The 11,619-nt window shown below is 39.1% G+C and overlaps 1 protein-coding gene across 1 annotated transcript in view; it reads left to right on the forward strand.

Annotated features, from left to right (window-relative positions):
• The first annotated feature begins 2,844 nt into the window (after positions 1-2,844).
• SYNJ2BP (synaptojanin 2 binding protein) overlaps positions 2,845-11,619 on the forward strand; it is a 40,872-nt gene continuing 32,097 nt past the window's right edge. The window contains exon 1 of the mRNA XM_019641355.1: positions 2,845-3,017. Within this exon, the coding sequence (XP_019496900.1) occupies positions 2,954-3,017 (64 nt within the window). The 5' untranslated portion in view covers positions 2,845-2,953. The remainder of the gene's footprint in view (positions 3,018-11,619) is intronic.

The raw sequence follows: 11,619 nt of genomic DNA on the forward strand, positions 1-11,619 counted from the left end.
TTAATTACCTAAGGAAGCACAGAAAAAATAAAATGTGCAAAGTTTGAAAACAAAGAGGTCAGTTATAGGGCAGCAAATTGGAACTAATGCCTATCAAAGGAGAGGTGGTTAACTCCTAAATGCAAACACATCCATCAGTTGAGGCTGATAAAATATTGAAGTAGGAGGGGACAGAAGCAGACAGGAGATTGGAAAGACAAAGTGAATACATGATATGAAATGTGCAAAAATAGAGGAAATTGTGGGTAAAGTACCTCAAGGTGTGAGGCAAAGTTTCCACTAATCTTGTAAATAGTAGGCTTAAGTCACCAAGTTTCATAATTTTTACACATCTCAAGGTCATAAAGCCTTAAACAGAAAGGCTGGTTCAGACAGAAAGTGTCACTTTGCAAGTCAGAGACTACCAGTAGACTCCCAATATCCATTCTCACCTTTTAATTTATAATAGTAACCCTGATTTTTTTTTTAAGTTGGCATATTACCATCCCACTAAAATACATCCTAGGCCTCCCTTATAATTAAATATAACCATAAGACCAGGTTTCTGGCTACAAGAAGTGCATGAAACTTCCATGAGGTCTCCATTAAGGTATGGAGTGAGCATTTCTTTGCCTTTTCTTCACTACTTTCTTGAAATATGAAAATTATGGCTGAAGTTCCCAAACCCATCTTAACCTAATCTTGGACCATGAAGCAAAAGCCAAACTCCAGGGATAGGGCTGGGTGGGGACAGAAAGCTGGAAGGAACCTGGACCACAATGACTGGGGAGCCTAAATATCAGGTCTGAACGATCTATTTCCAGAGTTCTTTAATATGAGAGAAACAAACTTCCATCTTAGCATATTACATATAAAATTAAGTATATATTTCTGCACTTATGTCCCTCCACAATCTGTTTCTAGACTGTTTTTTCAGTGTCATCACCTACCATCCCATTCTGCTTTTCGCTATAAACTCTGTTTTATTTGCAATACCTTAACTACTTCCATCATTATCCTGATTCCATAATTTTTCTCAATTGTTTTCTCTGAGTGGAAATCTCTGTTTTCTGCCTCTCTACATATTAAAGTTTCCTTATTCTTAAAAAAACTATACTTACATTAAGATATAAAGGCAATTTACACACCTAATCTGTTGCTCCACTTATAGCCAGCATTTCCTGAACTTATTTGGTAACTCTTTTCCTATTACTGCCCTATGTGTTCCTCCTGAAGCTGTGTGCTCAGGTGAGAAGAGCACTCTTTCCAGGTACAGAGTAGTGATTTCCCCCTCAGTAGTCTATAAGATACTTTTTTCCTCCAAATTTCTTTATTGATGACTTTCTTGGTTTTCTTTTCCTATTTCTGTATGATCTCTTTTCTCTTGGTATTTCAATGTCCCTTACTTGTACCTTAGTGTTCTCACTTATCATACTCTGCTTTTTGTTATGATCCTTTTATTCACTCATTCAACCAACATATGTTGAGGAGGGTTGGAAGTGACAGTGAAAAGAATCTGACTTTGAAGTTGAGACGTAATTTAAAAAATTTCATCCATTTAATTCTTTCAACAACCTTTTAAAGATCTATATTATCCCCTTTTTTTCAGATGGGGAAAAACAGGAGATATTATGTTATCTGCTCAAAGCCAGACAACTGGAAGGAGATTGAGCCAAAATTTGAGATCAGGTCTTCTGACATTATCTCCTGTGTTCTTTCCACTATTCCATATTAACTTCTCTCAGGGTTAGCAAATAAGAATCCTTCTTGAGGAATCTGCTTCATTCTTGTTTTGTTGGTAAACACAGTAGCTTCTGTTTTATTTAATCTGAATTTGAATTGCCTTAATGGAAACGGCACTTTTCAGTCCTCCAGGGTCCCCACCACTTCCTGTAGTCTATCCAGGTTGTTTCCCACATTTAGATCACCTTCCTGGCCCATAAAAGGCTTGTACATTTTTTACCCTTGAAGGTTCCTTAAAGCCCTGTTTTGAAATTCTACCGCAAAAGTCAGGAAGCTGGGCTGAAGTCATAGCTAGTTCATCCACTAGTCTTACTACAGTGACTTTTTAAAAAAAAGATTGACTTTTCCCTGTTACCAAAATGAAGGATTTTCTTGAGCAAATCTGTAATTATAAATACTTCTACTGTCCCTTTGATATGTATATAAATCTTTTTTTAAAGCTAAACAAGCCTCTAGTCAGGGACAACTCAGAAAAGTTTTTCTCAATGTCCTGGGAGCCAACTCTGTGAAATGTAAATATCAGGGAAGATAGTGCCCAACCTAAATTCACTGTAGGAGTTACCCTAGGTGCCATGCTCCAAGCTGCAAGCAGCTGCTTGTCATAAAGATAGTTTTATTTTTTAAGTTGGATAATGTCAAGCAACAGATTGTAACCCCAAGGGCGATTTACCAAAGAACGATCGTATATAGCAAGCGGTGTTGTTAAGTCCTCTTACATGAGAATATGCATGTCATGGATTGTTCTGCTTGGCTATAGAAAAGGGTGAGAATTTTGTCTTTGTAACCCCATTAGCGGATTGCCTGAGACATCCATCCCAGTCTGGTTTAATGCTTACTGAATAAAAGAGCTTTTTTTTTTTTTCCTTTTCTACATTTGTGGAGATTTTCTGAGATGGCAGGAGATTTTATTTTTAATTTTTCCTCGACAATACTAATTTATGTCTTTTACTATCCTTCCCTCCCTCACCCCCAATAGCAAATTAAGATGTATCTTGCTCTTTGCTCACCTCTCAGTCGGCTTTGAGCACTGGGTGAGGTAACACCTAGCGTCTCCCGCCAGGACCACGACTCCCAGCATTCCTGGCGCTCCCAGCGCTCTCGACTTCCTCTTCCGGTCCGAGGGCTGCCGAAATCGAAAGTGGTGTGTTTTGGGCGCCGCGCCGAGATTGATTCACCTTCACCTGTGCGAGTCCTAGTTGACCCAGGTGGGAAACCAGACAGGCAGTAAAACATGAACGGAAGAGTGGATTATTTGGTCACCGAGGAAGAGATTAATCTTACCAGAGGACCCTCAGGTATGTGGGGGACAGGTCATCTTTGATAGGGTATTTGAAGTGTATTTGCAGAGCAGACACCTCTTTTGCAGAGCAGACAGATTCTTTTGGCTTAGGAGCAGGCAGGCCCCAACCTAGAGGTTTCCTGCAACGCTTTTGAGCACGTAGAAGAATATATTGGCATCCATCGTTAGCCAGACATGGATCTGAGGAATCCACCTCATTTTTGAGTCGGATCCACATGTATTTATAGTCACGACGGGTTTCCTTTTTACTAATGCTCCAGGAAATCCTGAGGAAAGCTTGCTTTGTAGCCAACATACCGTGAATATCACACCCCTCCTTCCACTGCCTGCTCTATACCTGTTCCTATGAGAGGCTGTTTAGTAAAAATGGGAGCCTAAATGGTGTGATGTGTAAATACTCAGCCGTTTCCTTGGTGCTAGTATCCCTCCCTCCCTTCTTTTGTTTCTGAGAAAATGTCAACTAAAATATTAAAGCAGTTCCCAAACCTAGTTCTGTCTCAGAATTACCCAGGGTTTTTGGTTTTGCTTTTTAAAAAGCAACTTAATTCCTAGATCCCATTTCTAGGAATTTGGATTCAATGCAGATGTTTTATTGCTTGGGTTTCTTTTTTCTTTCTCTTTTTTAAACAAGCGCATCATGCTTCTGAGTGCCAACAATTTTCTGTTTCTTGACATGGACTGTGATTACCTGATTCTGATAGTGCCAAATCCTCACTTACCCCTACAGTCCTCTTACCCCTGATGCTCTTCACTCACTGGGCTCTTAACATTACTACATGCTGCCTGCCTAGAATTTTGTTGCCTTTCCTTTACAGCTCTCTAGTGTATGGATTCAGAGCTTTAGCTTTGGGATTATGTAGGTTCAAATCCGGTATTTAATCTCCTACTAGCTCTTTGATATTTATTCTTTGACCCATTTTACTGATGTAATTCTTAGTTCTGGTCCGTAAAATGTGCATGATAGTACAATACACTTCATAGAGTTATGAGAATGAAATGAGTTAATCTATGTAAAACATGCAGAACATTGCCCAACACATGGTAAGCCCTACGTATTTGCTGCTGTTGTTGTTATTTTTAATAGATGAATGGCTAGATAAACACAGTAAATCCCGCTAAATACTGTTATTCCAAGAGTCTCCAAAAAGTCATCAAGTACCATGAGCTCTATCTCTGAAATGTTTCTGCAAGCCTCCCACTCCTTTCTGTTCCCATCACCACTACCTAGAACAGTTCATCTTTTCTCATCTCCAAGATTATTCTCCATAAAATATGGCTTTCAGAATCATCCATACTTTGCCTTCTTTCATGATGTAAAAAATTGGAAGTTGACTTTATTTATAAGAATATAATTCATTGCTAATCTGCATGGTTTAGTGTCGTTCTCCATATGAGTTCCTAAACTTTTGTCAAAAGCTCTTATGCCTGTCTCTTAGATTCATTTTTCCTATTTATGTAAATTTCCCCTCTCACACTTAACTTTTATTGACTTCACAGGCTAACATGGAAAATTATTGTTAAACCAAAATCTGTTTTTCTATACTTTTCATCCATTGGTGCTTGTTTTCCTAGGGCCCATTAAAATTAAAACAATGAGAATACGTTTCTGATGGTCCTGCAAGTATTTAAAGGCATCTAGTTGTTCTCCTGTTTTGTCTCTTCTTTCTCTAGTTTAACTATCCCTATTTATTACATTAGCTCTCTTGTGATGTGGTTTGAGGTTTGACTTAGGAATTTAACATACTTTGACATAGTCCTTTTGCTGTGGTGATATCTACCAGTAGTATTTCCAGGATCTCCTAACTAGAGCAGAGCAGACCTCTGATATTATTTACATGTTCTAATCACTAAATATTTTTAAAGTTCAGTAGTATCACTTCACCTTTTAGTATTTACCTAACAGTGTTGCTTAATGTTCAGCTTACCATTTACTAAAATTTCTGATCCTCTTGACCTTGCAGACATAAAGTTCCTAGTGTTAGTATTTTTCTGAAGCATTGAAGTTAGAACAAACTTCATGGGACTAATTAAGAAGAATAATTATACCTAGCTAATTTATTTCACCAAAAGCAATTTAATTTCTGGATTGTATGCGCATTTATTCAAAATGAATGAATGTATGTATTCACTGCATGACTTCTTTAGTTTTCCCAAGCATCTTCATGTCTTACTCATATTAAGTTGATAAACTTGAGTTTAGGAGAGTAGAGCCACAAATTTTGTATTGAACTTGGAATAAAACAGCCATTTGAAGTTTGGTTGGTTCAGTTAAGAAGAAAAGATATCAAGTTACTGTTTTTATCATCTAACAGCTATTTACCTGGTATGTGATATTCCTAAGAAGTCTCACAGTCTAAATCAGCTTTTCTTCATTGTGTCATCAGGAAGATACACAGGGAAGAAGTCAGTTATCACCACTAGAAAGTTCCAGTAATTTTGGTAGTCTCATAGAGATCTTTCTTTTTATAGAATTATGAAAATCCCCTAGTTCACAGTATGCATTTCTGCTTGTAGACAGTATTGTCATTCTTTGTCTTTGTACAACTTCCTATGCAGGGACCTGATAGTTTAATCAGGTAACTGCAAGAATGTATAATATTGTGTTGTCAGAAAAGCCATGATGCATTTTTGCAATGAAAAACAGAAAAAATAGGTCATGACTTTTCCGACAACCCAATATATACCTTTGTTTTTTTGTGCCAGTGTTCTGTCAGGGTCAAGAGTGTTGGATATTTCCAGTGTTTGTGCCCATTTTGTAAGGCAAATGAAATATTTTTTCTGATCTTGCTTACTGCAAAGAAAATAATGAAACTTAGGAAAATTGGGACAATGAAGTAGTATCTGGGGAGGCAAAAAGAAGCTTGTCATGTACTTTAGCTTGTCTCCTGTACTAACTTCCTCAACTGAATAAGGAGAGACTTAGGCCATATGACTTTGGAGGTTTTTTTGCACTTCCAAGAGTTCAGGACCCTTTGGCACATTTTACATTATTTTATGATTCCTGCCATTTTGGTCCAACAGTGGGTGCTCGAATGCCTTCAAGGGTTTGAAGCATTCATCTTTTATGCTTTATGGAACGCTGTTTATCTTTTATTTCTGTAGGAGCCCAGCTTGATTATAGTCTTGAAGCCTCCCACTTTTCCTTTATCAAATTGAGTTCTTAATGTTGGAAAGATTCAGTTACTCTAAGAAGTATGACAAGAATCTTATCTAACATTTTTTCACTGTAACAGGCAGAGATTGTCCATAAAGACAACTCTACTGCACATTGGGTATTAGGATTAGGATTCCTTGTTCCTGAGGCATCAGTGGGCTTTAGCAAGGGTCCCAATATGCCACCTTTAAAGAGGGAAGAAAATCTCTATTTTTCTACTCTATTTAAAGGCGTTTCAGAGGAAAAATAGGTTGGTATAATGTTTTAATAATGAATAATTAAGCAAGTATTATCTTTCTGGCACTGTGCTGTTTATATATGTATTAACTCATTTAATTTTCACAGCAATCCTGAGTGTTAAGTGATTAATCCACATTATTAGAGGAAGAAATTGTCTCTCAGAGAGGTTAAGGATTTGCCAACGTTCTAAAGCCATTAAGTTTCAAGAGCCAGGAATTTAACCCACATCTATTGATTCTACTGTTCCATAGGCTACCTCCCATTATAGTAGCCAGACCTAAGGAGTTGACTGACAACCTTTCTCCTGACCTTTATTTTGTTATATCATACCTTATTCCCAGAAGGATTTGAGGCATCTTAAATGACTCACATAATCTGCAGTGGAAAGTTTTTATAATTTGCTGTTGATAGAGCTGAGGGCATATCAAGGTGAGAACCTAAAAACAAGAAATCCCATTAAGTCCAAGCATTTAAGCCTCTACAGACCTGACATGTGCACTATGTTTAACCCTGAGACTGTTGTTAACAGTTTTCTGATCTGTGCCTTCATGTACTAAATAGATCTGAGACTAAAATGCTATATCCTTGCCCTATTTTCTCTTGATTACATGAAGTCTAGCCCCCATGGAAATTACGTTCCAATGGAGACACAGCACTCACATGTAAAAAGTTAAATCTCAGTGCAAAGGTGCAGATGGTTATGGACTATGATGAGCATGTATGTAGTGGGAGGGCAAAAGAAGTGTGCAGGGGAGTGTGTTAATCTGTCCATGTGATGGAAAAGTTCAAAGAATGGCGCTGTTAATAAGGGCTAGACTAATCAATTACAAGAAGATGGAACATATGTTTGCTTTATAGACAGGCTTTAGGCTAGTGTCAAGAACAGGATGGGGATGGCCTAGGCAGTAATAGAGAAAAGAAAAGCGTATTCTGAGGTCAGTGAGTAAACCAGCTTGGATAGAAGAAGAGTTAAGGGAGATGAGGTTGCTGAGAGAGGTAGAGACTGGATTTTGAAAAGTTTTCAGTGCTACTCTGGAAATTTAAGCTTTCCCTAAGGTTCGATCTTGATTCCTTCCCCTTCCTATTCATTTGTTAAGACTCAACTCAAGAGTCATCTCCACCAGGAATCCTTCCTGACCCAGGCCAGATGCCCTCTTATGAATATCATATACCTCTTATTGAGTGCCTCTCATGTATTGCCATACTAAGCACTTTTGTCTTATCTACTCCCAACAAGGGACAGATGAAATCGTTATTATCCCATTGTACAAATGAGAAAACCTTGATTCTCATGTCACATAACTCTTCAGGTGGCAGAGTTAAGAACTGGATCCAGGTCTGTCTGTATGACTTAAAAATTGAGGCTCTGAACCATCATAGAAATTTTTTTCTCCTTTTGCTCCTACAGGATTCTGTGTATATTCCTATCTTAGTGTTTATTTTTATATTTGCTTCCTTACTTGTGTCTCTTCCCTCTACTATGAGCTCTTTTGATTCAAAGGATATATATTTTATCTCTTGTTTTCCTAACACCTTGCCTGGTACATGACACAACATGTTTAGCAAATGTTTATGAAATGACTAGGCATGTTGTTAAGTAAAGAAAACCAGTAACATCTGCTTTCAGGTTTCAAAAAATCATAAACAAGGTTCTCTGCTAAATACAATTTAGGAGTGAAAGAATGAGTTTGGACATAATGTGTAATAATGGATAGGAAACTAAGATACCAGAAACAAGGAGACAGAATAGATGGAAAACCACAGAGTGAGAAGAGTGTATGGTACAAGTCTCTAAAGATTGCTTCTAGGATCAGTCTTATTAAGGATTTTTCCAAGACAATCCTTAAGAATAACTGTAAGGTGTAAAATATCTAGGAATTACATTGAAGAAATAGAAAGGCAAGCTGATCGATATTCATCAGTAGAGCCTTTTTATAAAGCCCTGTGATGAGGCAGCAGAGTAGCCAATGACTATATTTGAATAAATGAAAAATTATTTATTGAGGAAAGAAATTTATACTTAGACTATAACCTGAGAACCAACTGTTGGTTTCAGGAGACTCAAAAATGAAGGGAAGCTTCATAAATATTCACTTAATGTTTACTTTGTGCCTATACCATGACTAGGAATCATGGATACTAGAATAAAAAATGAGAAATTATCATTATTTTTAAGAATGTTATAGTTCAATAAGAGGATAATTATGATAGGCATGTGTTAAGTACCTTCAAGAGGTAGAATAGTGCAAGAGCTATGGACCTTTAAAAGCTATATTGTGTTCCTTGCAGAGTCAGACTCAGTGGACTATTTTAGGCAAAAAAGACCCAAGAAAAATACTAAATGCCTTTAGGAACTATTTGGGAAACAAATTAGATGCAATTCTCCCCTTGTACAAAACTAAGGTGTATGTATATTCATGCCTACTACAGGGTATAGTTTATCATATGTTGGACAAGAAGCAGTAGAGTAACAGAAAGTTGAAAAAAGGGCAAAAGAGAGGGTAAAGATTGAGGCAAAAATGAAGAGATTGCAACATTTCGAAAGCAAGGGAGCAAATGAAGACATGATGTAGCAGAGACCAGGCATTTACATTCAATGCTTGAACAAGGACTTATTCTGGAATGAGAAAATAAGAATGCCTATCTAGATATTTGAAAGAGAAGTTTAGGAACAATAATAAGAGGCCCTGGTATGCATCCTGTCAGGTACTTCCTGAAACATCTTTGGTAGGCCATTTTCTTTGTTGTCCCCATCAGATGAAGCACTGAGATGGGAAGGGACTGACCAAGGTCATAATACATTTTCTTTTTTATTGTTGCATTGTCTTTCTGTTCCTTTTAGGTGAAAGAGTTTTCCTCATTCTGTCTTTGTATGTCTGTCAATGTATATTCATTTCTGTCTTTTGGGAGAGGTAACAAACAACAGTGACATATTTCACTTTCAGACCAGAGAGTTTCTCCAGAGAATAAATAGTTTTGGGTGAAAAGATGCCTAGTCAGTTAACCTCTGGAGTAACTCATTTGACTCATTCAGTCATTCTTTCAATCCACACATATTTATTGAGCGATGAATGCAGGGTAAGTTTCTGTGGTAGGCACTGTGGGTACAAAAGAAAATTGAATTTTAATATAATTGCAGTGAGCAGCAGAGCCTAGTGATTAAGAACCACTATGCCTAAGTTACTAGTGCTGTGATCTTGGGCAAGCTACCTAACTTCTCTATGCCTCAATTTTTTTAAGCTATAAAATGAGAGTATTAATAGAACCTACTCATAGAGTTGTAAAACTTAAAATTGTGTTTTGTTATACAAATACTTTTAATTTGTTGACTCTGTAACCAAGCACCATTCTAATCATTTTACCAAAAGATAACTCACTTGATTAATTAGATAGAGGCAGTCTGGTGAAGATGGCAAAGTAGATAAACACTGCTAAACTCCTCCCATGGCCACATTAAAATTATAACTAAATTATAGAACAATTAACTTGGAGAATCATCTGAAGACTACCCAAACAGAAGTCTTATAACTAAGGATATAAAGAAAACGCCCCGTTGAAACTGGTAGGAGGGGCGGACATGCAAAAGAGGGTGGCTCCACAGCCATGTGCCGGTTGAAAATCAGGAGGGATATCTCAGCTGCAGAGGTCACCCTGAGGAGAAGGATGTCAGCCTCACTCTGGGCCAGAGCACCAGTACCAGGAAGAAAAGCCCCCACATCATCTGGCTATGAAAATCCACTGGGATTTTGTTTGACTGGGTGAGACAGAAGGCTGCTGGAAACCCTGGCATCCTCTTAAAGGGCCCACGCACAGACTCACTTGCAGGTACTGAACTGCAGCCAAAGGACAGCAGCTCAGGGGGGAGCTGCGGACATACAGGGAGAAACTCAGTTCTGTGGCTGCAGGTCAAGGGCTGGAAGGATAGCTGCTGTTGTCTATATGTTGAACCTTCCTCCCACATAGCCTGTGAATGGATGTCATCTTCCTGTGGGGAACCCACTCCCTACATAGCCAAATCTGAATTTGCATTAGCCTGGTGTACACCACTTGACCCACCTTGATGACTCCGAAACCCTGCCCCACCCAACTCATGCACTACTGGAGGTTCTTTCAGTGGTGGGTGACTGGCTTCAGTGTGCCATGCCCCTCTTACTGAATGCCCTCAGGCTTGGCATTGGCACCATATCTCAATCTGCACTAACTGGATGAGCACCACTCACACCACCCTGGTGATTCTTTGAGACCCCACCTCACCCAACTGGAGTACTGACGTAGGCTATTTAAGTGGCTGAGTCTTACGGATAGCCAGCAGGCAATAGCAGACCTTGGGGTGCCCTGTTCCTTTTGCTGAGTTGCCTCAAGCCAGGTACTGGTGGCAGCCAGCCTCAGTTTGCAGAGTGGCCTTTCCCATGCTCCTCCAGGTCTGGGACAGGCAGCTGCCAACCTCTGATCACTTTGTAGCTCCTACCAGGTAACCCTGGGCTGGTCACAGGCAGCAGCTGACCTTGGCCTACAGGGGAGGCCCTCCTAACAGGCCCCAGAACCATCAGGCCTGGTGGCTAGGATCAAACCACAACAAAGCACCACCCAATGAGCCCCACAAGTGGCACATCCAGAGGTTGTCTCAGTAGACACCAGAGCCCGCTGGGGTGAATACCACTGTGAGGTCAGGCCCTGCACAGCAGCTCGTAGGCTGTGGTTGTGGCCAATCCTCATAACCAGTCACTCTGAGGGTCATTCTGACCCACTGATGTACCAATAGCAATCAAGGCTCAACTACAACAAGAGGGCACACAAAATCCACAAAAGAGACAGTCCTGGAGCTCCTGTCTCAGGTGATCAGGGAGACAACACCATTGCACCCCACAGGAAATCTACTACACAGGGCTACCCTGCCAAGACTGGGAGACATAGCAGATCTACCTAATACATAGAAACAAACACAGAAAGGCAGCCAAAATGAGCAGAAAAAGAAACATGTCCCAACTGAAAGAACGGGAGAAAACTCCAGAAAAAGAACTAAACAAAACGGAAGCATGCAATCTACTAGATTCAGAGTTCAAAGCACTATTATAAGTCTCTCTATCCATGAACATGCTATGTATTTCCATTTATTTGTATCTTCTTTGATTTCTCTCTTCAGTGTCTTATAATTTTCTGAGTACAGGTCTTTTACTTCTTTGGTTAAATTTATTCCTAGATA

Source organism: Hipposideros armiger, unplaced genomic scaffold, assembly GCF_001890085.2.
Source record: "Hipposideros armiger isolate ML-2016 unplaced genomic scaffold, ASM189008v1 scaffold_59, whole genome shotgun sequence".
NCBI lineage: Eukaryota > Metazoa > Chordata > Mammalia > Chiroptera > Hipposideridae > Hipposideros > Hipposideros armiger.